This window comes from Lissotriton helveticus, chromosome 5_1 (assembly GCF_964261635.1).
Source record: "Lissotriton helveticus chromosome 5_1, aLisHel1.1, whole genome shotgun sequence".
In the NCBI taxonomy this organism is placed as follows: domain Eukaryota; kingdom Metazoa; phylum Chordata; class Amphibia; order Caudata; family Salamandridae; genus Lissotriton; species Lissotriton helveticus.
This window is the reverse complement of record NC_136065.1, coordinates 750,276,238-750,299,418: the sequence shown is the minus strand read 5'-3', so window position 1 is coordinate 750,299,418 and position 23,181 is coordinate 750,276,238. Positions and strand designations below refer to the sequence as shown.

The following is a 23,181-nucleotide window of genomic DNA, read 5'->3' as shown; positions in this document are numbered from 1 at the left end:
GTCTACCAGAGGGGTGAGAGGCTTCTCTGATTGTAGAGGAACGTTTTGGGAATTTTCCATTTTGAGGTTGGTGCGGGTAGACCCAAAAGTGTAAACCCCTGGCGGCTCTTTTGTTGGGATTGTGTTAAACACCCAGTTTTGCAGTGGTACTTTAAGGTCAAACCCTAAATAGCCAGAAGTTGAAAGAGTTGTTGCTTCCAAGGTTTGCGGGTGTTGCTCTAATAGTTGTGTTAGTTCTGTTGTTTTTGATGGAGACTTTCTAAAGTAGTCCCGTAAAGTTAGGCTCTTAGGTTTTTGGGGTTTTGATGTGTGCTTAACGGAGACCTGAACCCCAGCTGCGTCTAGTTGCCTGGACTTCCTACGTTTGGGTGCAGTATACTTTCTTTCTTTGCCAGATCTCATTGTTCCAATTTGGGCTTGATGAAGCGGAGATGTTGGGCCCAGGTTTTCAGTAATGCTTAGTCCTTAGTGGCTCCAAACGGCAAGGGTTAGAAGATGACCGGCAAGTTCAGCATTCAGGTGAAAACTTGCCCTTATCCTTTCCTTGAAGCTCTCCCTTATCCGTGTCCGAGTGGGGACACACTGATGCACAATTCCTATGTCCCTGACCCCCCGGGATCGGTGGTTGAGTCTTATGGGGTCTAGCAGGGTCCAATTAAGACTGATGAATCCGGCCGGGAGTAGTGAACTGAGCAGATAAAGCTGAGGTAAGGCTGAGAGTGTGTATAAATGATGAGTAAGGGAGCGTGTGTAACTTGTGCAAAAGGAACGGCTAGCTAGACTAGCTAGGCAAGCTGAGGGCTAGTTGAGAGTGTCTCGGGCTCCTTTTCCACTTCTGGCACTTCCGCCGCCTCTGCCTCTACTACCACGTCTCTTGGTGCTCCTAGCTACTCCTGGTGCTCCTGCTTGATCCTGCCCTGGCCTGCTTATACTGCTTATACTCGACTTGGTGCTCAGAGCTCAGGGGTCAGAGCTCGAGATACTGGAATCGAGGCGGGTGCTAAATGCAGGTGCTGATGCTAGGTGCTGTAACGGGGATGAAGAGGGGGAGGGCCACATGCAGCAAGTTAGTTAGCTGGTGCAGGTGCCAGAAGATCTGCTAGCTACTAGCAATGCTTGACCCCCCTCCCTGCGCTGCGCTTGCACCAACCTTCAGGCTCCAGTAATCCACCTCCTTTTTCGATCTGCTGGTGCAGCGCCTGCCAGCATCCGTCCCTTCAGAGCCGTTGCAGGGGGCCTCGCCACGAAAGCGCTAGAGAGCCACTGAAGAGCCGCCTGCAGGCTTTGCGGCATTTTTTTCTGCCTGCCTGCCTGCTCCAGCTTACTCCCTCCGGCTCTATGTTCGCTCTATGTTCGCTTTGACGGCCTTTTCGGCGGCGGGGCAATGCTGGGCATGGTTTCCAGTCTAGCGTGGAACGCTTCCCTCTGCCTTGCAGCGCAGAGAACGCGAGGCGAGGAGTCCAGCAACGGGGCGCCCCCGCGACCCTCCGCTGCTCGCTGCTGGTGATGTTGGCTCCCCCTGGTTGCCGTCCTATCCACAGCACCACCCACCCAGGGGTTTTTCTCTCCTCAGCGCCTCGATGCCTGAAGCCGGGTGCTGGAAGCCGAGAGCCGGAGGGGCCGAGAGCCGAGGGTCGGGAGCCAGTCCGCGGGGACGAGCACCAAGGCCCTCCTGTACTGTCCGGAGCTCTGGCTCTAGCGGGGGTGCAAGGTGCGGGGTCCGACTCAGTTGGTGCTGCTTAGCTGGCTCGGCTGACTCAGCTGGCTCGGCTCGCGGTGGAAGACTGGCGTTCTGGCGTCCGCGTGCACGTTATTAACGAGGTATATGGAAATGATAACAGAAAATTAGAAGTCACTACTTAAAGATAATAGTTTAAAGTTCCAACAACCCTATAATGTAATACTCAGTTAATGGGCAACCCACTATTTAGATGAATGCTTGAAAATTCTATCAAGCAGATTGCTTAGTAACTGACCTGTCCAAGAAAAGGCAGCCATATCGGACAGGGGTTAAGCTGTGTAATGACCCATATCTCATGGGCTAAAGATGATGACTAAGTTGATAACAAGAGATGTGGCCCTTTAATAGGGGAATAACATTTGAATAGGTCTATATGACAAAGAGAAGATACGTACAATATGTTTCAAACAGCTAACACTAGCCCGGTACTAAAAGCAAGAAAGTAAATCTAAATGGCCAAGAAGATATAATCACTTTGTAGTGAGCTGTTTACACAACAAATGTTAGAGCATTACCACTGATGTCAAACTAAGAGATGCGCCGAATATCGGTAAATTTACCACTTTCAACCAAAAGATACTGTAAATAGAGCCTAAGTGTATCAAGATGGAATATGTGGGGATAATTGAAAATGATGGATAAGGTGGAACATATTCGGATATAAACAACTGACGGATGTACTACGATAATAAAGGGGACACTTCACCATTATTATAGTGAATTGCTTGATCCCATTGTATTTATAGGTTTAAGCCTTGGGTGCGAGTATTTAGAACAAAAATCCAAAACACTTCTCTGCGTTTCCTTACTTCTTCTGTATCTAGACCAGGTCTGTTCTCGATCGTCGCACCTTATGTCATCTGGGGTGTGGCCATTCTCCATATAATATTTGACTAAAGGAGCTTCTTGTGGCTGAGCGGTGCTCTGTTAACCATCTGCGTGAAAGTCTTCAATTTAATTTGTTTATGGTTGTATGTATACGAGTCAGTAACCAACGCTCCATTGCATGCTTTGCAGTGTGAACATTATTGATTACCCTTCATTGCATTTTGTACACATATGGTTTTTTGTATAAATGGAGCTCTGGTTTGCATCCGTGAATGTACCACCAGATCTCTTAAGTTCTTGTTCCCTCTGTGTGCACACATCGGGCGTGGGAGGGTGGTATTAGTTTCATTATTCGCATTCAGAATGTGCCACTGGGCATTGATTATTTGACATATTTTTTCATTGTAGACCGAATGTGTTCTGAGGTTTGTAACAGATGGTCCCGATCAAAAAAAGTGCTCTTTTATATGCTTCGCGGACTAATCGTCTGGGATAGCCACGGTTGATGAATTTTGTCTTAATTGTTACAGCTCTGACATCATAACTTTGAGATTGGTACAGTTACGCCCTCAGGCGCAAAAATTGGCCCATGGCTATACTTTCTTATTTACTCTTATGGTGGTAACTGGTGAAGTGTAAGAGAGTATTTCTCACTGGCTGTTTTACGTAAAGAACCACCTCCAGTTTAGAGTTAGACACTTTAATTTCTATATCCAAAAATTCTATGCTCTGGGTACCTGTGTTAGCATGAAACACAATTGTCATCACAACTTGTCTTTATACTTGAGATGCAGGCTAGTTCTTTATAAGCGAGCAAGCTTTGATAGGGCATTTTACATGTCCTTTGTTGGTTTGACCACTTGGTGTCCTGAGTGCAGATGTATTATTCACAGTACCATTTGTTTTCTCGCTTTTTTAGGCTGGTATTGATTTAGATGACATATGGAGGTTTCTCTTTGTCCCTCGACCTCTGGGGATGAGCTTTGTGCTCAAGATGTTCTTGTCAAGAGACATGTCTTGTATGGGAGATTTTCTGACGCAAGCTTCTAAGAAGCAGTTCAATATGCTAAAATGTGCAATGGTTTCAACCTTTCGTTTTCTCTCATAGGGACATGTTGGTATGCCAGTGGTAAGTCTGGTATAGGGGCACACTCTTGTCTTTACTCATTATAGTAATCAGCGTAGTATGTACTTACTTCTCTTGTGATGTGCATATTTATTATGTCGCTGACCGATTCAAGGCCTACGTTTTGTATTGTTTTGAATGCAGGTTCTTGTGGTTCATCCTTTATTAACGTCCTCTTGGACTATGTGTCTTATGGTGCAGGTTGTTTTCTCTTTTTGAGAACCCTACATATCTACATTTTTATTATATGTGCTTCACTTTTTGGAAAATTGAAAAAAGTTTATGGTGCATTCTTTGGAAGACACAAATTAGTTGCCCTCTCCTCTGTGGAGGGGATATGTAATTCATTTAGGGTGAACTCTGTATCTTATGCTGTGTGATAGGTAGTGTCTGAAACAGTCTGATGGAGACTTCTAGCTACAGTTTTTTCCTTACTTGTTTCGGTCATGCAATTTATGGTTGGAGTTTTTTGGCTTATAAGAAGCTCTTTTTGTCATTATCCCACAATGCTTTTTGCATCTGTCTGGAGGTTATATGTTACATGTCTTTTTAGGTATGGATCTATTTTCTCTGCGTTTTACAGTTACTTAGGAAATATTGGCTGTTATTTCTTAAGGCGGACTTGTGATCTACTTGTGTTTCGTATCACAGGTGTTGGTGCATACGCTTGTTGCTAAAAATGATTTTATATATTTCCTTTTAATATTTATTTTTTTCCTTAATTAATGTTTTGATACTAATGGTCTGTTCCCTTTAACTCTTTTACTTGCCTTGGTATTTTTGCTTGTAGTCCTGTTCAGACTTTCGGACCATGACACTGAAGGCAATGCAGGCGCAGGCTTTGTAGATACCTGTGGTCCTGCAGTAAGTGTGGGCCAGCGATGCTTTGTGTTGTCAGACCACTCGGAGTCTATTGTGATACAATTTTATATATATTATGTATATGTCCAGGTGACAGACCTTTGTGAGGAAAAAAATAAAATTACGACTGGCATAATTGATGAATATCAATATTAAATTCAAACCTATTAGTGTACATTCACTCTCTTTGCAGTGCATTATGTAATCTTAAAGTGGTCATTTAGTTCAAACAAAATTTTCTTTATCATGGAGATATTGTTCATCTTTATTTTGGTGTTCATTCATCTTGGTATAATGTAATGAGTTCTGAGAGACTTTTTGGGGGATTTCATCAGGGCAGTTCTTTCTCTGATATTGCTTTATTGTTGTGAAGAATTTCTATTACATGACTTTTGTCTTGCACTCGACCCTTTTGGTCAACAAGTTTTCCTTCCCCATGGGGGATAGAGGTTAATGTCTGATAACTGACAGATGGTTCTTTGGGGATTTTTTCTCCTTGTAGGGCCGATTCTCTTGGGGCTTTTGGGTTGTTTATGAATGATTGATATATTCTGTGACAGTGATCATGGATTCTGTTGAGCCAAGCTCTTGTTATGCTATTCCTACGTACATCTGGCCAGTTGTTAGTTTTGATCGGCTGGTTTTCTTTGAGAACTTTTGTAGGATTAGTTCGAATACCGTCCTCCAAGGGGGGTATAGCTATGGTATTTAATTCAGAAGTTAAGGAATCTGTGGCTAGATTTCTCTATCCGATGCAAAAGTTACTTACCTTCAGTAACGTAATATCTGGTAGAGGCAGTCTAGCCGCAGATTCATTAAGTCCCTGCTCATCCTCCACACTCTATGAATGACCATTGAAGTAAAAGTTATACCTTTTTCAGTTCTGGTTTTATATACCGACGATCACTATCTCAACTTATGTTGGGGCTTAACAGACCTCTTGGCCTGGCCACATAGGTTTTGCTTGGATGTTGCCTAATCATCCATTTCCAAATGTGTGTGGTCGGTAGGGCGGGGGTGTTTTCTCTTTCACAGTGGTTTGGACACCAGTGGGCAGTATGGATTTATTTGTTCTTTCTTTGAAAGTCTTTGTTTGGCATCATCACACTTTGTATTGCCGGTATCAATAAGTCACGTAATTATGTGATTTAACAAACAGCTTGGTGTTGTTTTTATAGGTTTTATTTTGCTATTATCATGCCATTCATTACCGTTGATAAATGGACTATAGAGTGTACCGGTTTCTTCCCTTACAGGAGGGTTATTCACCAAGGCCCAGGGTTTCACGATGTCCTATGTTTTGTTGATTCTTTTGGGGTTTTCTTTAAAAACAGGTCTGGTATTTGATGTTTCTTCTTTATTATTGTTTGAAAGATTTTAGGTCTTTTTGGCACACTGCTTCCATAGCCAGTTTTCTGTAGTGGCTCCTTGTTCTGGTGCAGAAGGTTTCACAGAAGAAACTGGCGACCGCGCACCGGAGGGGACTTAAATGGCTCCACTGACATCATCACCGAAGTCGATGTCTTTGTGGGGGCGTACAACGTTGTCCACTGGCGTGCAGAGGTTCTGCTGAAAAATGTCCAGATCCAGACTGGTGGCTGGGGAGAATTCAAAAGTTAACAAATCTGCGGCTAGACTGTGTCTCTACAAGACATAACGTTACTGAAGTTAAGTAACCTTTACTTCTCAGTCAGTCCTCAATCACCAGTGAACAATGTTTTATGCTTCCACTCTGTAAGTAAAACTATATTTTCCTTATGTGGGGCAAGTTAAAATAAAATACAATTTTCTGTAGCTTGTGAGATAAAGGAAAGGGATATGCAGGCCATTCTACAGCTATGTGCTTTACCTGGGTTAGTTATAGAGCTCTAGTTGAATGATGACAGATTGCTGCTGTTCTGACCTTTTTGAGGCCAAGGTGGATCAAAGCTAGCTCCTCTGGAACCAGATTCTCAATTTGAGCAATGACCGGGTTACGTGCAGCACTCTGAAGTAAGAGGATGTTAGAAAATTGACTGGCTGGACCACGCTGCAGACACCAGAATAATTACTTACTCATTAGCTGTTTGCAACTGCAGACAGGGCAGTGGTATACTATTCTGCACTTCAACATATTGGCATCCACCTTCATTACTGCTTGAACTTTTGACACATTTCTGTAGGGATTTGCTTAATTTCTTGTGCTGAGTCTATCAGAGGTTGAGCAAAGATTCTCCTAGAATTATGTAGTGACCTAACCAGATAATGTTTATTAAGTTTTAGACGTACCCCCCCTTCCAAATTATTACTCTACTTCTGACATCCCACATTTGATATTTTGTAGATTCAAATATTTAAATATTAGTCTATCAAGCTGGAAATCCTTCTGTCAAATAAACATTTTTATGCCATTTCAGAAACCTCACACCTACTGCCATGTGAAAAAGAAGCCTAGTCTAAATGGGGATCTCTTTGGAGATTTTTGGGATACTTGTCTTAAAACTAGCTGCGTAACCGGCTCTTCAAGGCACAAAAGAATTTGCCATCTTCTAGGATATTTAATGTGGTTCTGCCAGTGTTCACTTTGATGACCAACTAAATGTCGGAGCACAAATTTCCTTTTCTTTTTACATTTTAAGATGCGGTTTTACTATGTTGTCCCTAAAATAATAAATAATTAAATATGAACTTGTTACTTTTTGAAAATGAAAGGTACTGAAAATGTAATCTCCCAAACACATTTGTGTAGATTATTTAAATAATTTTGCAAATTAAAATATTTGATTTTTGTTACTTATTCTACAAATACTCTTTATGAATTCATAGAGAATACCTATAATGGAGGATTAGGTCTTCAAATAAATAACTTTTTCTTTTACGTTTGTTGTCATTAAACACTGAACTATTGTTGGCCATTCTACCGGACCTTTTATTTATAGTTGAACTGTTGTTTTCTGTCTTAGATGTATGTGAAGAAACTGATGGACATTATCACTGTTGAGAACCCTAAGATGCCTTATGAGATGAAGGAAATGGCTCTCCAGGCCATTGTACAGCTCTGGAGAATACCTAGTTTTGTTACAGAACTCTATATAAATTACGACTGTGATTACTACTGCTCCAGTCTTTTTGAAGACCTTACCAAACTGCTTTCTAAGGTACTTAAGAAATACAATTTTATCTCTGACATGTTAATACAATACTATCTATGTGACCCTTTGAAAAGCAAACATTCAGAATGAAAAAAAGACAGAATTAAGTAGATATTTATAGACTGGGGATGAGGGCTTTGAGAAACGGAATTATTTTGTTCTTGAAAGGCGTATGATCGTAATATTATGACTTTGTCTAAGGTAGCATGAGCAATACAAATCTAGAAATAAAATTAACAGAAATATTGAATGGCAATGGCAAGCATTAGATTGAAATGAGTCTTTAGTAATATTGTTTTGTAAAGTTGAATAAACTAAGGTTGGTTGATTGGAGTTGATTTGTGGTAGAATCACTCAAGAGTGGAGTGAAAGACATTGACATTGCCCCTTGAAGGTGAGGAAAGGCCAGGACTATATCTCCTCACAAATCTCTTCATTAAGACATTTAATTGCCAGTTGTGAACTATTTTATTTTTGATAGCAAAAAACAAAAACAAATGAATAGCTGCCACTCTATTGGACAACCCTAAAAAAAGAAACAACCTTTCAGAATTTTAATATTATATGTCTGTACCTTTGGTTAATGTAGACTATACAATCTGAAAGAAACACGTAGTGATAGATTTTATGCGAAAGGGAAGGTGCACCAGAAGAAAGTCAGTAAGCTTCAAGTTTATCAAAAATATCTTTATTGTCGTTGAAGTTAAAATTTGGACATCAGCCAACACATTTCGTTCCACAGCTGGAACTTCATCAGGGCTGAAAGAACATATATACAAAAACAACTCCTAAATCACAATGAACATAAAACAAGAACACTAATTTAACCTTTTCGCCGCAGCGCGAATTCGGCCGTGGCGCGGGCGGGGCTAGGGGGTGGGTGTGGCGCTCCCTTACTCATGACGGCGCAGCTCCACGCCATCATGAGTCACGGGCGGCGTGTGCTCATGACGGCGTGGAGCCGTCATGGCCCCGCCACTCACTAATTCGCCCGTACAGGCGGGGAATTAGTGCCGCGTAGGCGAGCGGCAGTTGCATGACGGCTCCACGCCGTCATGAGCACACGCCGCCCGTGCGTGGCTCATGACTGCGTGGAGCCGTCATGAGCATAGAAAGGGATATACAATATAAATAAATATATCTAAAGACAATGCAGACGTGATCAATAACATTGACTGACTGAACGCCACAAACAACTAAGCCACACTTGACATATGTATAAAAACATCATAGATTACAAGACAAAACTAAAAAGAAATAAAGACTACATACTGTACATAAACATAGGGGCGTGGCTTGGGCGACGATGGGTGAGGCGGTGTGAGCTCGGAGCTCCGTGCCCGATCCCCGGCAGATTGGCAGGACAGATGGGGGCTAGCCGATGTATGGCGCAGACACCACCCTCGAGATAGGGATTATTCCTTTTTTTCGGCTTTACATGAGCTCCATGTTAGGATACACGCGATCCTATGCTCTCACTCAATAGCCCATATGGCGGTACACTCTGAGTATCTAGCTAGGACCATATCCAACCATAAACCGCAGATGTTGTCTCTTAATTGGCTGCGGACAAGATCTTCAATACCTACCTGGCGGCTCCGTCCGGAGAGGTTGGAGGACCATGTTTTCCAAGCAGAGGTGAGAGAGGGCATCGAACGCTATTTTGAAGAAAATCAAGGGACAGCCTCTACTAGAGCGGTAGAATGGGATGCCTTTAAAGTGGTGCTACGAGGGCTTTGTATTAGTAAATGCTCAGGGGTGAGGAAAGTGGTGTTAAATGACGTAGCAAAAGCGGAGGGAAACCTGAGGGAGATAGAGAAACAAAGACCAGAACAACCGATACTGCAGGCGAAGCTACTAGAGGCAAAGGAAGCGTCAGCTGCAGAGATAGAGCGATTGCGAGGATTTGATCACAAGAGCTACATGGTAAAGGTTCACGCGAAAGGGAACAAGGTAGGAACGCTGCTGGCACGGTTGGCGGATCCAGTTCTGAGAGGGGGCCCAGTCATGAGTATAGACAGCCGCTGGGGATATGGTTTATTCGCCGGACAGGGTACTGTCACGGTTCTTAACCTATTATGAATCCCTGTACAAGTGTAGCTTGGGAGTGGAAGAAACAGAAATAGATGAGTACTTAGCAGAGGTCCCGCTTCCGCGACTAGTAGAGGAACAAGCAGGGCTATTGGAGAAAGATATAACACTGACAGAGATCCGGAGCGCAATCAAACACATGGTCCGGAATAAGACACCAGGAGTGGACGGCCTACCCATAGAATTTGATGCACAATATGTGGACATTTTGGCGCCACGATTGCTAGAGGTGTTCACAGAAGCCAGGGAGTTGGGCCACTTGCCCGCGTCGATGCAAGAGGCGCTGATTATTCCCCTCCTCAAACCAGGACGGGACGATACAGATGTGTCCTCTTATAGACCATTATCTATGTTGACAACGGACTACAAAATTCTGAGCCGGATATTGGCAACCCGATTACTGCCTCATATGACCACGCTGGTGCATATGGATCAGGCGGGGTTTATTCCAACTAGGAATACATCTTCGAATATACGCAGGTTAGTGAGGGTTATGGGAGGCAACCATCATGATTTACAATTACCGGCGGTCCTGTCCGTTGATATAGAAAAGGCTTTCGATAGCCTAGAATGGGCATTCCTCCACAGGGTGCTGGAGCGATTCGGCTTGGGAGAGCAGTTTGGGACTTGGACGAGGGTATTGTATTCTTCAGCGAAGGCTAGAGTGAGATTGGGGGCGGTGATATTCACCCAGTATCCAGTGCTGCGGGGGACGAGAGAGGGGTGTTCCTTATCTCCTCTGTTATTTGCTCTAGCGATTGAGCCCCTTGCAGTAAAAGCAAGATCAGGACAAATATTTGAGGGGCTATGGTTAAATGGCGTGCCACAGTATATATCATTTATGCAGATGATTTGCTCCTGTTTTTGGAGGACACAGAGGAGGCATTACAGGGAGCAGTATCAATGCTATCACGATTTGGAGAACTGTCGGGCCTGAGGGTAAACCTGGGCAAGACATGCCTCTTTCCGGTACGGCCGTGTGCGCATCCGCCGCCACTGCCTAAGGAAATAAAATGGGAGCCGACGTGTCTCACCTATCTCGGGGTTCGAATTTATCACGACACAACAGATATGCTGGAAGGGAATGTGGGGCGCTTAATTGTTGTGAATGTATCTAGGACCCTATTTAAATAGTCCCGATTCATGCCCTTATGTGGTTATAACATATCATATCCTTATAAAGGCATAAGAATCAAGTCCATATTTGGGCATAGCCAATGCAGTCCAAATACGGCAAGGCTACTCCCATAGTCTCCTAGAAAGTACAACGCGTTCTTTAAACAAACCAAGCCTCCAGCAGCCCGGGAAATCCCCCTGCTTTTGTTTTGATTTGTACAAGAACTCCTGGAGTCCAGAAAGAACTGTACGTTCTTAGTGATGTCTTATGTCCAACCTTACGTCAGACTCGGCACCTTCCAGGTATAAATATACCGACGTTGCCTTAGGCAAACACACGGTGGTTTGGAGCAGAGCGGCTATCTACTTGCCCGATGCCCAGCTGATGCGAGTGCCGAAGGAAGCCGACCCTCCCATTTGATGCACTGAGAGAGAGACGCTGTCTTTTCTCCAGCCGAGAAATCCAGCTCCGGTGTTTCCAGTCACCCTTGCGGGTTGCTGGGAGATCGAGTCCTGAGAGAGAGAGATACAAGACCTCCTTCATTCTATAACCAAGGTACGGAGCTGATTAGAACCTTAGAGAATTCTTGATTCAGATTCTTGGCAAAAACAAACTTAACTTAAACTGCAACTTACTTACTCCTTCCCACGTATTGGGCTTAGGTCAGGAACACCGGGGTAGGCGTATCTTAGAAGCAACAGTTGAGTACGTTTAGTCAATGATTTTATGTATGTATATATTTTATCCGTTTTAAAGTATCATATGGCTCAGAAACCATATCAATGCTTTTACAGTATTATTTTATAATACTCCTTTTACTGTACTTCATGATAAGTATTGCAATTGTGGCAGCTCGCATCTCTTGCCTGAGAAAGAAGACTGCTCAATAAATAACAACTTTTATTGAAAACGCCCGCCTCTCTATTTCTCTGCACTCCTGGTGAAACTAAGCATGCACGATTGACTGAGTAAAATAGCGGTCTGTTGTTTTCACACAACTCTGGAGATATTCTCCTTATTCTGGGGGGAGCAAAGTTGTCATGTTTATGCGGTTGTCAGAAACTAATCCCTTCTTGTCTAATCAGGAAAGTTAACTCCTTCCTGTTCATTCGAGAACGCTTCTAGTGACCTCTGAGCTAGCTGGCATTCATAATTAAGTCTAACATATTCAGTAGAGACCTAGATAACCTCAGTCCTACGTCTAAACTGCCGTTTGTTATTCCAATGCGCAGAGCCTATTGGGAATATAGGAACTACACTACAGTATCAGTGCCTTGAAGGGGAGCATGGCATTCTGGTCGACACTCCCCCTCTCGGTAGTGGGGAGAGTGGCCCTACTTAAAATGGTAGCTTTGCCTAGGCTGCTCTATTATTTCAAAACCCTGCCAATCTGGATCCCTCCGCGCATGTTCAAAGAACTCAGGACGTTGGCTATTGGGTGTCTGTGGGAGAATGGACGGAGGCGTGTAGCGCTGGCAACATTGATGAGGCCGAAAACGGAAGGCGGTTCCTGACTTTGAGCTTTATTATTTAGCAGCGCAGCTGCTGGTTCTTACACAGGGCGTTGAGGTGGAATTTCGGGGTCCTGAGCATCTGCGAGGCACAGGGATACAAAAGCATGTCTTATCGTATATAGTCCTACAACAAAAACTTGACTTGCGGGACTTAACAGTGGAAGAGAGAACCCTGAGGTTGTGTTGGAACAGGAGTCAGCGTAGGGCGGGGGTAGTGTACCCCTATGCACCGGAAATCCTATTGGGAATGCTGACAGCACTACCACATGGTGGGGACTGGACTTCCCTCATGGAATGGGAACAGCTAGGACTCCAAATGGTAGGGAATTTGTACGACGAGGGGGGACTGCTACCCTTTCAGGCGATACAGGAGAGTTATGGCATCCCAGAAGGTGGCTTCCTGTTTCATGCAGCGGTAATAGCGGCAATTAGGAAACACTGGAAAGGAGGGCAGACGGAACCGGTGACTACGATGGCTTGCCAATATGTCTTAATGGCCGCAGGGACTTTTAGAGCAGTCACATGTCTCCAGTCTAGGATGTTACATGAGGGACTGCGACCATTAGAGGATCTGAAATTGAAATGGGAGGTGAATATAGGCCGGCCAATACCAGATGCAGCATGGGGCCACATTCTTAGGAGAACATGGAAGGGGAACAAGAATGCCCGATTCCAGCAAGTGCAATTTTTCATACTACACCGAGCTTATTTGACCCCAGGGAAGATCCGGACATATTTCCAGGTGCATGATGCGGCGTGCCCTAGATGTTTAGCACAGGGCATGGAACTGGAGCATATGCTGTGGAACTGCCTGATCTTGGGGCGATACTGGGTGGAGGTAGGGGAACTCCTGAACGACATAACGGATAGACATTTAGACTACGATATGGCTACATGCTTGTTGCATTGGTATCCACACACTACTAAAACCAAAATAAAGAGCAAATTCATTGATTTGGGGTTACTATTGGCAAAACGGGAGATAACCTGGCACTGGAAGTCAAAAGAAGGTCCATCAAGTAAGCGATGGAGGGCAGAACTATGTACATGGGCTAGCAGTGAGAGCATCATTAGATTTCAACAGGCCAAGCGAACAGATAATGAAAAGGTTCTGGAATTGGCGAGAGCTTGGGAGGTACTGGTACAGGCTCTGCTAGATTCGCAAAGAGAGGGTGAGGGTTAATATATGAGGAAACGTACATGTGATTATTGGTATGCGAACTGTGTAGCAAATGATGTCCTTATAGCTGGAACTATGCTGTGCTATGTATTTTTGGAATGTGCCCACACTGAGTGAAGCGGGAGGGAAGGGAACCAAGGGATTAATTGGGAGGAACTATGGAGACATATTTGATAGATATGGGTGATGTGATTTAAATGTTGGTCTGTATGGTGATAAAATATTAATAAAATATGTTCTAAAAAAAAATACTGTACATAAACATTGTCAAATACAAAACACTGCTGTATACATTTAGACAATCAAAAAGGTGTCGCAATGATTTTAACTTGACACACAACTCATAAAAACACCCCAATATGGACAGTCCATCAGTTAAGTGCAGTATAAATCTAGATTCAGTACACTGTACATATTTAAAAGCGTGATTCAGAGAGGGCACACACAGGTGAATTAACAAAGAGAGAAAAAAGCGAAAAAGAGAAGAAACAAAGAAAATATAAGGTTGGACAGAAAGCTGACCACGAGCGAAGCGGTATTAAACAATAGTGACCAACGACTTTTGTACCAGTGTCGACGTGCATATAGATATATGGCTGTGCACTAAAATTTGATAACCATCCCAATCAAAGGAAGTCAAACAGAAAGTAGTCAGACAAGACAGACTAGGATTCTTACCTAGGCTATTTCAATCCAGGCACGATCCGCCTGTGTACTTCAAACAAGGTTCTCTTAGGCCATATAAGCTAGAAGATATCATACGATCTAATGAGGAAGTCAGTAGAATATTAGCTTTCAATTGGATGGGGCAAGAAAAATAGCAACCATATCATAGGTGAGCACCCAAATGCACCCCCACAGGGCCACAAAACCAGAGTAACTCTCAGGACAGTGTCTTACCTCAATAATAATGATAGTGTGCTTGCACATTCTACAGCTTTGATGAACAACCTACAGTCCGGGAAACTGTAAAGTCCAAATAGAGGAAGGACATGTGTTATCATTACGCGCTTCTCACATCAAATCAATCTTGCGTCCAAACATCAATGTTATTAACGAGCATCAAAGGACCATAATTCTAAGCAATTTTGTTCCAAAGAGACATATATCTATATACAATACATAATTGCAAGAGAGAGAGTATCCTGATCTAATCAATATGCCTGTACAATCTCGCAGTCTAAGAATCTTAGAAGTTGTCTTACCTCAATATAAATTATAAAGTGTTCATGGGTTGAGTATTTCAATCAGCATCCCGCATTTCTGGTGGCAATTGTAGCGGCCAGTATCCTATTGTAGAGAGTGACATATACCCACACTTTAGTGATTCAAGTGCAGCGTCCACCATTACACATAGAACAGGCCTACAAACAATCTCAATATCCCAAAATTAGCATCCCTAGAGACGCATATGTGCACTACAATTGCGAAGTGCCGGAATGTGTCGGGAAATGTGCCTTGTAACTGCACATCATATCATCTAAAATAAAACCAGCCATAATGGAGCAGTATGAGGGTAGAACGCATATGTTTTTAACGTACATGCCCAAGGTCCCCAAGTCCCAGAAAACACAATAATAAAATAGTTCACATTTATAGCACATGTGCAATAGCCCAATGTATATGGTTAACGTAAGCCCAACGTGAATGGTTAATGTAAGTGTTTGTGCATTGGAAACAAACAACAGGGCTACTCCAGATGAAAAGTGCCCGAAAATGTAGGGAAATGTGCCATATTACTGCACACAATGCCATCTAAAATAAAAACAGCCATAATAGAGTAGCATGAATGTAGAGCGCATAGGTTTATAAGGTACATGCCCAAGAACCGCAAATCCCCGATTAAGTAAAAATATAGTAGTCCACATTTATAACGCGTGGGTAATAGCCCAACTTAAAGGGTTAGCGGCACAGTGTCTGCTCACCTTGGTCAGATACAGCGATGGCAACAGTGCTTCCTCATCCGAAGTTTCGAAAAACTGCGCCATCTTCGACCGAAGTTAAATAGGGGCTGGGTCAAATCGCGCATGCTCCGTATCATCATCTTAATATAATGTGCATCTGAAAGAGACACGTTAGTATTAGATTCCTTACCTTAGAATATCCCCAGGCGTCAGACTGGATCCGAAAATTTTTGCGTAGCAGTACCCTTGCGCGTCTGTAGGCGTCGTCTGTGGCTCCGCGTCCGTCGACGGCGTCGTGGGCGCCGTGATGACGTCGTCGGAGTACTTAGACGCCGCCTCCGCGTGCTGACGTCAGTTCTTCTTTTTTCCGCGCCAGCAAGCGCAGATCTGGAAAAAGCAGTAACCCTAGTAATTTTTTTACTAACTTTTTGATCACTTTTGATTGTTCTCGAAGTCTTTCGACTCCGACGGTGCCATAGGGATGCCCGGCTTTAAGCACTGCGATGATTGCGACTGCCTGATGTCTGTCACGGATCCTCACCGCCTGTGTTTATCTTGTCTCGGCGTCGACCACGACCACAAGGCCTGCTCCGACTGCCGGGCCCTGTCTTCGAAAGCCTGGCGGGAGCGGTCCCGCAGGCGGCTCGAGCTCCGGCAGTCGGTCCCGCGCCGTGAGAGGTCCCGATCCCATGGGAGGTCGAGGGACAGGTCGCGGGCTCGGAGCCACCACAGTTCTGAGAGTAGGCCGCACTCCTCCGGGTCGAAGTCGTCGTCAGGTAAGCGGCACAAGAAGTCCAAGCGGCGTCATCGCTCTTCGGACTCCCCCCGACGCTCACGCGATGCGGCCGGGGGTTCGGGTGACACCACCCACGCGGCTCCGACGGAGTCGCGGGCGCCGCGTCCAGCCCCATACCCTACGGTCCCTGGGCTCAACGCGACGCCGGAGGAGGTCGAGCGCTTCCTCATGGTCATGAGGAAACTCTCTCCTCCGACGGGCTCCGCAGCGCCTACGGGCCCGGCGGACCCGTCTGGGACCCCTAGCGGGTCGGGGGGGATCTGCCCCGACGCCGTTGGGTGCTTCGGCCCCGGCGCCGCAGGTTCCCGTTATCCCGACGCCGCCGGCGCCTTCGGGCCCGGCACCGAGGGGTTCAGTTGTTCCGGCGCTGCAGGACGCCGCTGGACCTCCTTCGGGATCTGGTTCGTCGCCGGTGGACCTTACGACCTCCCCGGCGTCGGACCCTCGGGTGTCGCCTCTGGCGCCGTCCTCGGGCGGCGCCGTCCCCGGTTCCACCTTCGTTCCTGTTCCGGCGCCGGGACAGCCCCGATGGGCGCCGCTCCAGACGTCGTTTGGAGAGTTTCACTTCTATGAACAGGCCCCATTAGTTGAGAACCCTGAGTTTCAGGAGATGGGTGATGAAGAGGACTGGGAGGTGTCTGAGGACCCTCTGACCAGAGAGTGTCAGTCTCATGAGGACTGGACAGGAGACCTTGGGGAGGCCAGTGGCCTGGACACCTCTCCAGACACTGGTTATGTCTCCCCTCCTACCGTGCCTTCGGAGGAGGGGGCAACATAGTGTGGTGCTAATGACGGCTGCCAAGGCCTTGGGCCTTGAGCTCCCCGTCGCGGCCGTGAGGACTAACCTCCTCACTGAGGTCCTTAAACCGCAGTCAAGCTCGGCCGAGCCTCTGCTGCCCTTTAATGAGGCCTTGACCGACGTTCTTCTGGGCACTTGGTCCAAGCCCGCTACGGGTTCGCCCGTAGATAGGAACGTGGCCAGACGCCACCGCCCAGCCCCGGGTGACCCATGTTTCCTGTCCTCCCACCCTACCCCCGAGAGCCTGGTCATCCAGGCCTCCAATTCCCAGACCGCATTCCCGTCGGCCCCGCCGGACAGGGAATCCAAGAGGTATAACCGGTATGGGAAGAAGATCTTCTCATCCCTTAGTCTGGGCCTGCGGTCTTCCAACACCGCCTGCCTCTTGGGATGTTACACCCACTCTGTGTGGGATAAGGTAGCGGAGGTGCTGCCAGAGTGTCCGTTGGAGGTGCGGGCCAAACTCGGCCAAGCCCTTGTGGAGGGCCGGGATGCAGCCAAGTATTCCATCCGGTGTGGGCTGGATACCACCGACTCGCTAGGTAGAGTGATGGCAACGACGGTGGCGGTCAGACGCCACGCCTGGCTGAGGTCTGCCAACTTCTCGGCAGATGTCCAGAGCACACTCATGGACATGCCGTTCGATGGCCGTCGCCTCTTTGGCGACAAGGCAGACCATGCGCTTGAGCGCTTTAAGGACTCCAGGGCTACGGCCAAGTCCTTGGGCCTCTTGGGCCAGCGCCAGCAATCGGCTGCCTTTCACTCCTTTCGTGGCCATGGAAGGGGTGCGCCCACACGCGCCGCCAGCCACGCTCCGCAGGGCAATACCCAACGCGGTGGCGGCCGTGGGAACCGCCGTCCAGGCGGTCGGGGGCAACGGCGAGGTCAGTCCACACCTTCCCCCGCAGCATCCGCCTCAAAACCCTCCTAGTCCGTGCTTTCAGGCCCATTGGACGCCAGTGGGGGGCAGGGTTCGCCATCACCTCCTCCACTGGCGCACTGTCACATCGGACAGGTGGGTGCTGCAAATCGTCCGAAGGGGCTACTCCCTCCCCTTCGAGGCGACTCATCCAGCCATGCCACCGCAGAACCACCGTGTATCGGGGGATCATTTGCGACTTCTGCAGGAGGAAGTTACGGCCCTCTTGGCCAAGGGGGCCATCAAGCGCGTTCCTGGGCCAGAAGTAGGGTGTGGTTGCTACTCCCACTACTTTCTGGTACCCAAGAAGGGCAAAGGGGGCCTACGCCCTATCTTGGACCTAAGGAACGTCAACGGCTTCCTCCGGAAGGGGAAGTTCAAGATGCTGACACTGGCTCAGGTCCTAGCTGCCCTGGACCCAGGAGACTGGATGGTAGCGTTGGACTTGCAGGACGCTTACTTTCATATCCCCGTCCTGCCTGCCCACCGGCGCTACCTGCGGTTCATGGTTGGCCACGAGCACTTTCAGTTTACCGTGCTCCCCTTCGGCCTTACCAGCTCCCCATGGGTGTTCACAAAGGTGATGGCGGTGGTCGCAGCTCATCTGTACAGGTTAGGGGTTTCAGTCTTCCCCTACCTCGACGACTGGTTGTTGAAGGCGGGCTCGCCCCAGACAGTCGTCAGCCACCTCCAGACTACGGCAGACCTCCTGCACCAGCTGGGGTTCTCCATCAATGTGCCGAAGTCACATCTGTGCCCGTCTCAGCAGCTCCTCTTCATCAGAGCGGTTCTGGACTCAGCGCGGTTTTGGGTTTATCCACCCGAACAGCGGGTGCGAGATGTTCAGGCTCTGATTCCCATCTTTCAGCCGTTATCCCGTGTTTCGGTCAGGTTGACGCTGCGGCTTCTGGGGCTGATGGCCTCCTGCATCCTACTGGTGCATCACGCCAGGTGGCGGATGCAGGCTCTGCAGTGGGACCTGAAGTTTCAGTGGGCCCAGCATCAGGGCAACCTATCCGACCACGTCCTGATCTCGGAGGGCACTGCGAGACAGCTGCAGTGGTGGCTTAAGGACCGCAATTGGGTCAGCGGCAGATCCCTCTCCCTTCCCCAACCGGAGCACGTAGTTGTGACGGATGCGTCCCTCCAGGGCTGGGGATGCCACATGGGAGAGGCAGAGATCAGAGGCCTCTGGTCTCCGGCGGAGGCCCGGCTCCACATCAACCTGTTGGAGCTCCGGGCGATTTGTCTGGCACTGAAGGCATTCCTCCCCTCTGTCCGGGGGAGTGTAGTGCAGGTGTTCACGGACAACACCACTGCCATGTGGTACTGCAACAAACAAGGCGGGGTGGGGTCGTGGACCGTTTGCCAAGAGGCTCTCCGCCTTTGGCAATGGCTGGCACGCCAGGGCGTGACCCTGGTGGCTCAACACCTGGCAGGTTCTCTGAACGCCAGGGCGGACGAGCTCAGCCATCGGTGCATGATGGATCACGAATGGCGTCTGAACTCGGAAGTGGCGCAAGGCCTCTTTCAGCGATGGGGAGAGCCTTGGTTAGATCTATTCGCCACCGAAGAGAACGCGCAATGTCATCAGTTCTGCGCGTTGGAATTTCCAAGGCGGCACTCGCTCGGAGACGCTTTTCGTCACGAGTGGAGTTGCGGTCTGTTGTACGCCTTTCCGCCTATACCACTTCTGCCCAGAGTGCTGAAGAAGATCAGGTGCGACCGGGCCCAGGTTATCCTTGTGACTCCGGACTGGGCACGAAGATAATGGTATCCAGAGCTACTCCGCATGTCTGTCGATCCCCCAATTCGTCAGCCTCTTCAGGAGGACCTTCTGTCGCAGCAGCAGGGGACGGTCCTCCACCCGAACCTGTCCAGTCTCCACCTCCATGCTTGGAGATTGAGCGGCAACAGTTGAGGCCATTTGACTTGCCTCCTGAAGTTTGTAACATCATTCTGGCAGCCAGGCGTCCCTCCATGAAGTCGGTATACGCCTGCAGGTGGAACAGATTTGTGGCATGGTGCACAGCAAAGGATGTGGATCCCCTCAATGCCCCTCTTTCTGAGGTCCTTCTCTTCCTTCTTTCTCTTGCCCAGCAGGGCTCTGCTCTGGGCACTATCAAGGGCTACCTTTCTGCCCTTTCGGCCTTTCTCAGGCTGCCTGATCAACCTTCTTTATTCAAGTCCCCTATTGTAAATACATTTCTTAAGGGCATCACACACACGTTTCCTCCTGTTCAGTTTGTGATGCCTCAGTGGGACTTGAACCTGGTTCTTACGTTTCTGATGTGCGCTCCCTTTGAGCCACTTCACAACTGTCCTCTTCGCTTTCTGACTTTGAAGACTGCTTTCCTGGTTGCCATCACCTCTGCCAGGAGAGTGAGTGAGCTCCAGGCCCTTTCTTGTACTCCACCTTTCCTTTCTGTCCATCCGGACAAAGTGGTGCTGCGTACCAAACCTTCTTTCCTGCCCAAGGTTGTCACGGCCTAAAGAGGAAGAGCGGCTTCACCGTCTGTACCCAAAACATGCGCTCTCATTCTACTTGGATCGCACACGCCAGTTCCGGATGGATGACCAACTCTTTGTTGGTTACGTGGGCGCGAAGAAGGAGAAAGCGGTGCACAAGAGGACCATCTCCCGGTGGATCATCCTGTGTATCCAGGCATGCTACTCCTTGGCTAGGAAGGAGCCCCCGGTTGGACTGCGGGCTCATTCTACCCGAGCGGCGGCGGCTACCACTGCCCTGGGCAGGGGTGTGCCCTTGCAAGACATCTGTCAGGCAGCTACGTGGGCATCGCTGCACACGTTTGCACGACACTACTGCCTAGACAGCCAAGTACTGAGGGATGGCTTCTTTGGCCGTTCCGTCCTCCAGGACTTTCTGGTGTGATTATTGGTTCGCAGACCCACCACCGGGGTTGGTATTGCTGGGGTATCTATTCTAAGGTAAGGAATCTAATACTAACGTGTCTCTTTCAGATGCACAAGTTACTACTTGTGTAACGATATATCTGTAAGAGACATTAGTTAGTATTAGATTCCTTACCGACCCACCCATCCTCCCCGTTCTGCGAACCAATATCTAGGGTTAGGGTTGTCCCCTTTCAGGGCCCTAGTTTCAATGGCACCAGTGTTGGTTTTTAACATGGCTCTGCGTTTCTGGCGCGGAAAAGCTGTGTCTAAGAACTGACGTCAGCACGCGGAGGCGGCGTCTAAGTACTCCGACGACGTCATCACGGTGCCCACGACGCCGACGACGGACGCGGATCCGCAGACGACGCCTACCGACACGCAAGGGTACTGCTACGCAAAAAATTTCCGGATCCAGTCTGACGCCTGGGGATATTCTAAGGTAAGGAATCTAATACTAACTAATGTCTCTTACAGATATATCGTTACACAAGTAGTAACTTGTGCGTCATGAGCCGCATTATTAGCAAGCCACGGTCACCATGATACAAGCGCCATGTTGAAAAGTTGTCCTAGATCACATACTTATACCAAATTAGCACATATGTACGTTTAGATTTCAAATTAAAGCTAACACCAGATACCGGGAAGTATAACGGAGTATTTGACAGTGGAATCCCAATAAATAACAATCCATTTCTTATGACCGTGTTCAATATGTCAATCGAACAGAAAATATCCAAATTGAATTTCATAAAATGAGCGTGTCATAGTGTATTTGCGGAGCTTTATAGTATACCCCATTCTACTCTAATTAAGGTACTGCAACTAGTTGGCCTTGATATGTCAAAAAGCATAACCACATATGTCAGTGATTGACTAGTCGCTATCTTAAGATACAAAGCGGCAAGGTAAAGGCAAATGACAAGATAATTTGTCGTGCTGAACAAAAAAAAAATATATATAGTGGCAACTCCATTTGGACAAGTTACTTACCTACGGTAACAATATATCTGTAAGCAACATTAGTAGTGATACATTTCTTACCTTAGAATTACCCCCAGGCATCAGACGGGATCCAGAATGTTTTCGTCAGCAGTACCACTGCGTGTCGGAAGGTGGCATTGTGCGACTCCGTATCTGTGGTTGGCGTTGTGGTCGCCGAGATGACATTGCAGCAGCTACTTGGACCCCGCCCTCACGCGCTGACGTACATTCTTTCTTTTTCCGCGCCAGCAAGTGCAAATCCGGAAAGAGCGGTACCCCCAGTCACTTTTTGACACAGTTTTTTTTAGGTTTTTTGTCTGTTTTTCAAGTCGACCTGGTGCCGTAGGGATGCCCGGCTTCAAGTCTTGTGGGGAGTGTCAGCGCATGATGTCGATGACGGACCCACAGTGCATGTGTCTCTACTGCCTGGGGTGCGATCCCGGCCCCAAGCCATGCCCTGACTGCCGGAGCATGGCGCCGAAGACTTTGCGGGAGTGGTCCCAAAAGTTGCTTGAAGTCCCGTAGTCTGCTCCGCGCCGTTCAATGTCCCGGTCCCGTGGGAGGTCTAAGGACCGGTCGCGCAGCCACCACCATCGTTCGTCGGGATTGAAGTCTTGGCACTCGGGTCAGGTAAGATGAAGCATCGCAAGAAGTCGAAGTAGCGCCATCGCTCTCTGGCTTCCCCTCGCTCGTCGTGTCTGACGGTGTGGGTGGTGCCTCCCCCGCGGCTCCGGCAGATTAAACGCAGTCCCCATCAGCCTACACGGGTCCGTCGGCGACTCCGGCCCAGCTGCAGGAATTTCTGTCAGCCATGGCTTGCCTCTTTGAGCCGTCTGATCCCGCCGGTGTGCCTTCGGGCCCGTGGGCCTGACTGGGGGTCCTTGCTGTGAGAAGTTGGCCTGGTATATGATGTTGACTATTCCAGTGAACACCTTGCACCAGTCCAAACAACCCTTATGGTGATGGTTGTAAGTCAACCTTATAGACCAGCTACCCTAGTGGTAGCATGGTCAGAACAGTCTTAGGCTAAAAGACTCTTGAGGGCGTGTAAAGCCAGCTGTTTTACCATATATAACCCCTTGAATATCAAATGAAAGGACACCACACAGGATATATATAAAAATATATATGTATTTATTTACTAACACACTCCCCTGAACTCTTTATGAGATCAGAGGCCAAAGCACATAACAAGTTACTCAGTCAGAATACGTTAATTTGCACAAAATACAGTTAGGCCCTAGGGCGAAGCAAACCATATACTAAGAAAGTGG

At 47.6% G+C, this 23,181-nt stretch overlaps 1 protein-coding gene across 4 annotated transcripts in view; it reads left to right on the top strand.

Moving 5' to 3' along the window:
• GBF1 (golgi brefeldin A resistant guanine nucleotide exchange factor 1) overlaps nucleotides 1-23,181 on the top strand; it is a 2,365,494-nt gene that overhangs the window by 895,640 nt on the left and 1,446,673 nt on the right. For all 4 annotated transcript variants that reach the window (XM_078643218.1, XM_078643217.1, XM_078643220.1 and 1 more), the window contains exon 14: nucleotides 7,499-7,693. In XM_078643218.1, coding sequence (XP_078499344.1) covers nucleotides 7,499-7,693 — 195 coding nt within the window. The remainder of the gene's footprint in view (nucleotides 1-7,498; nucleotides 7,694-23,181) is intronic.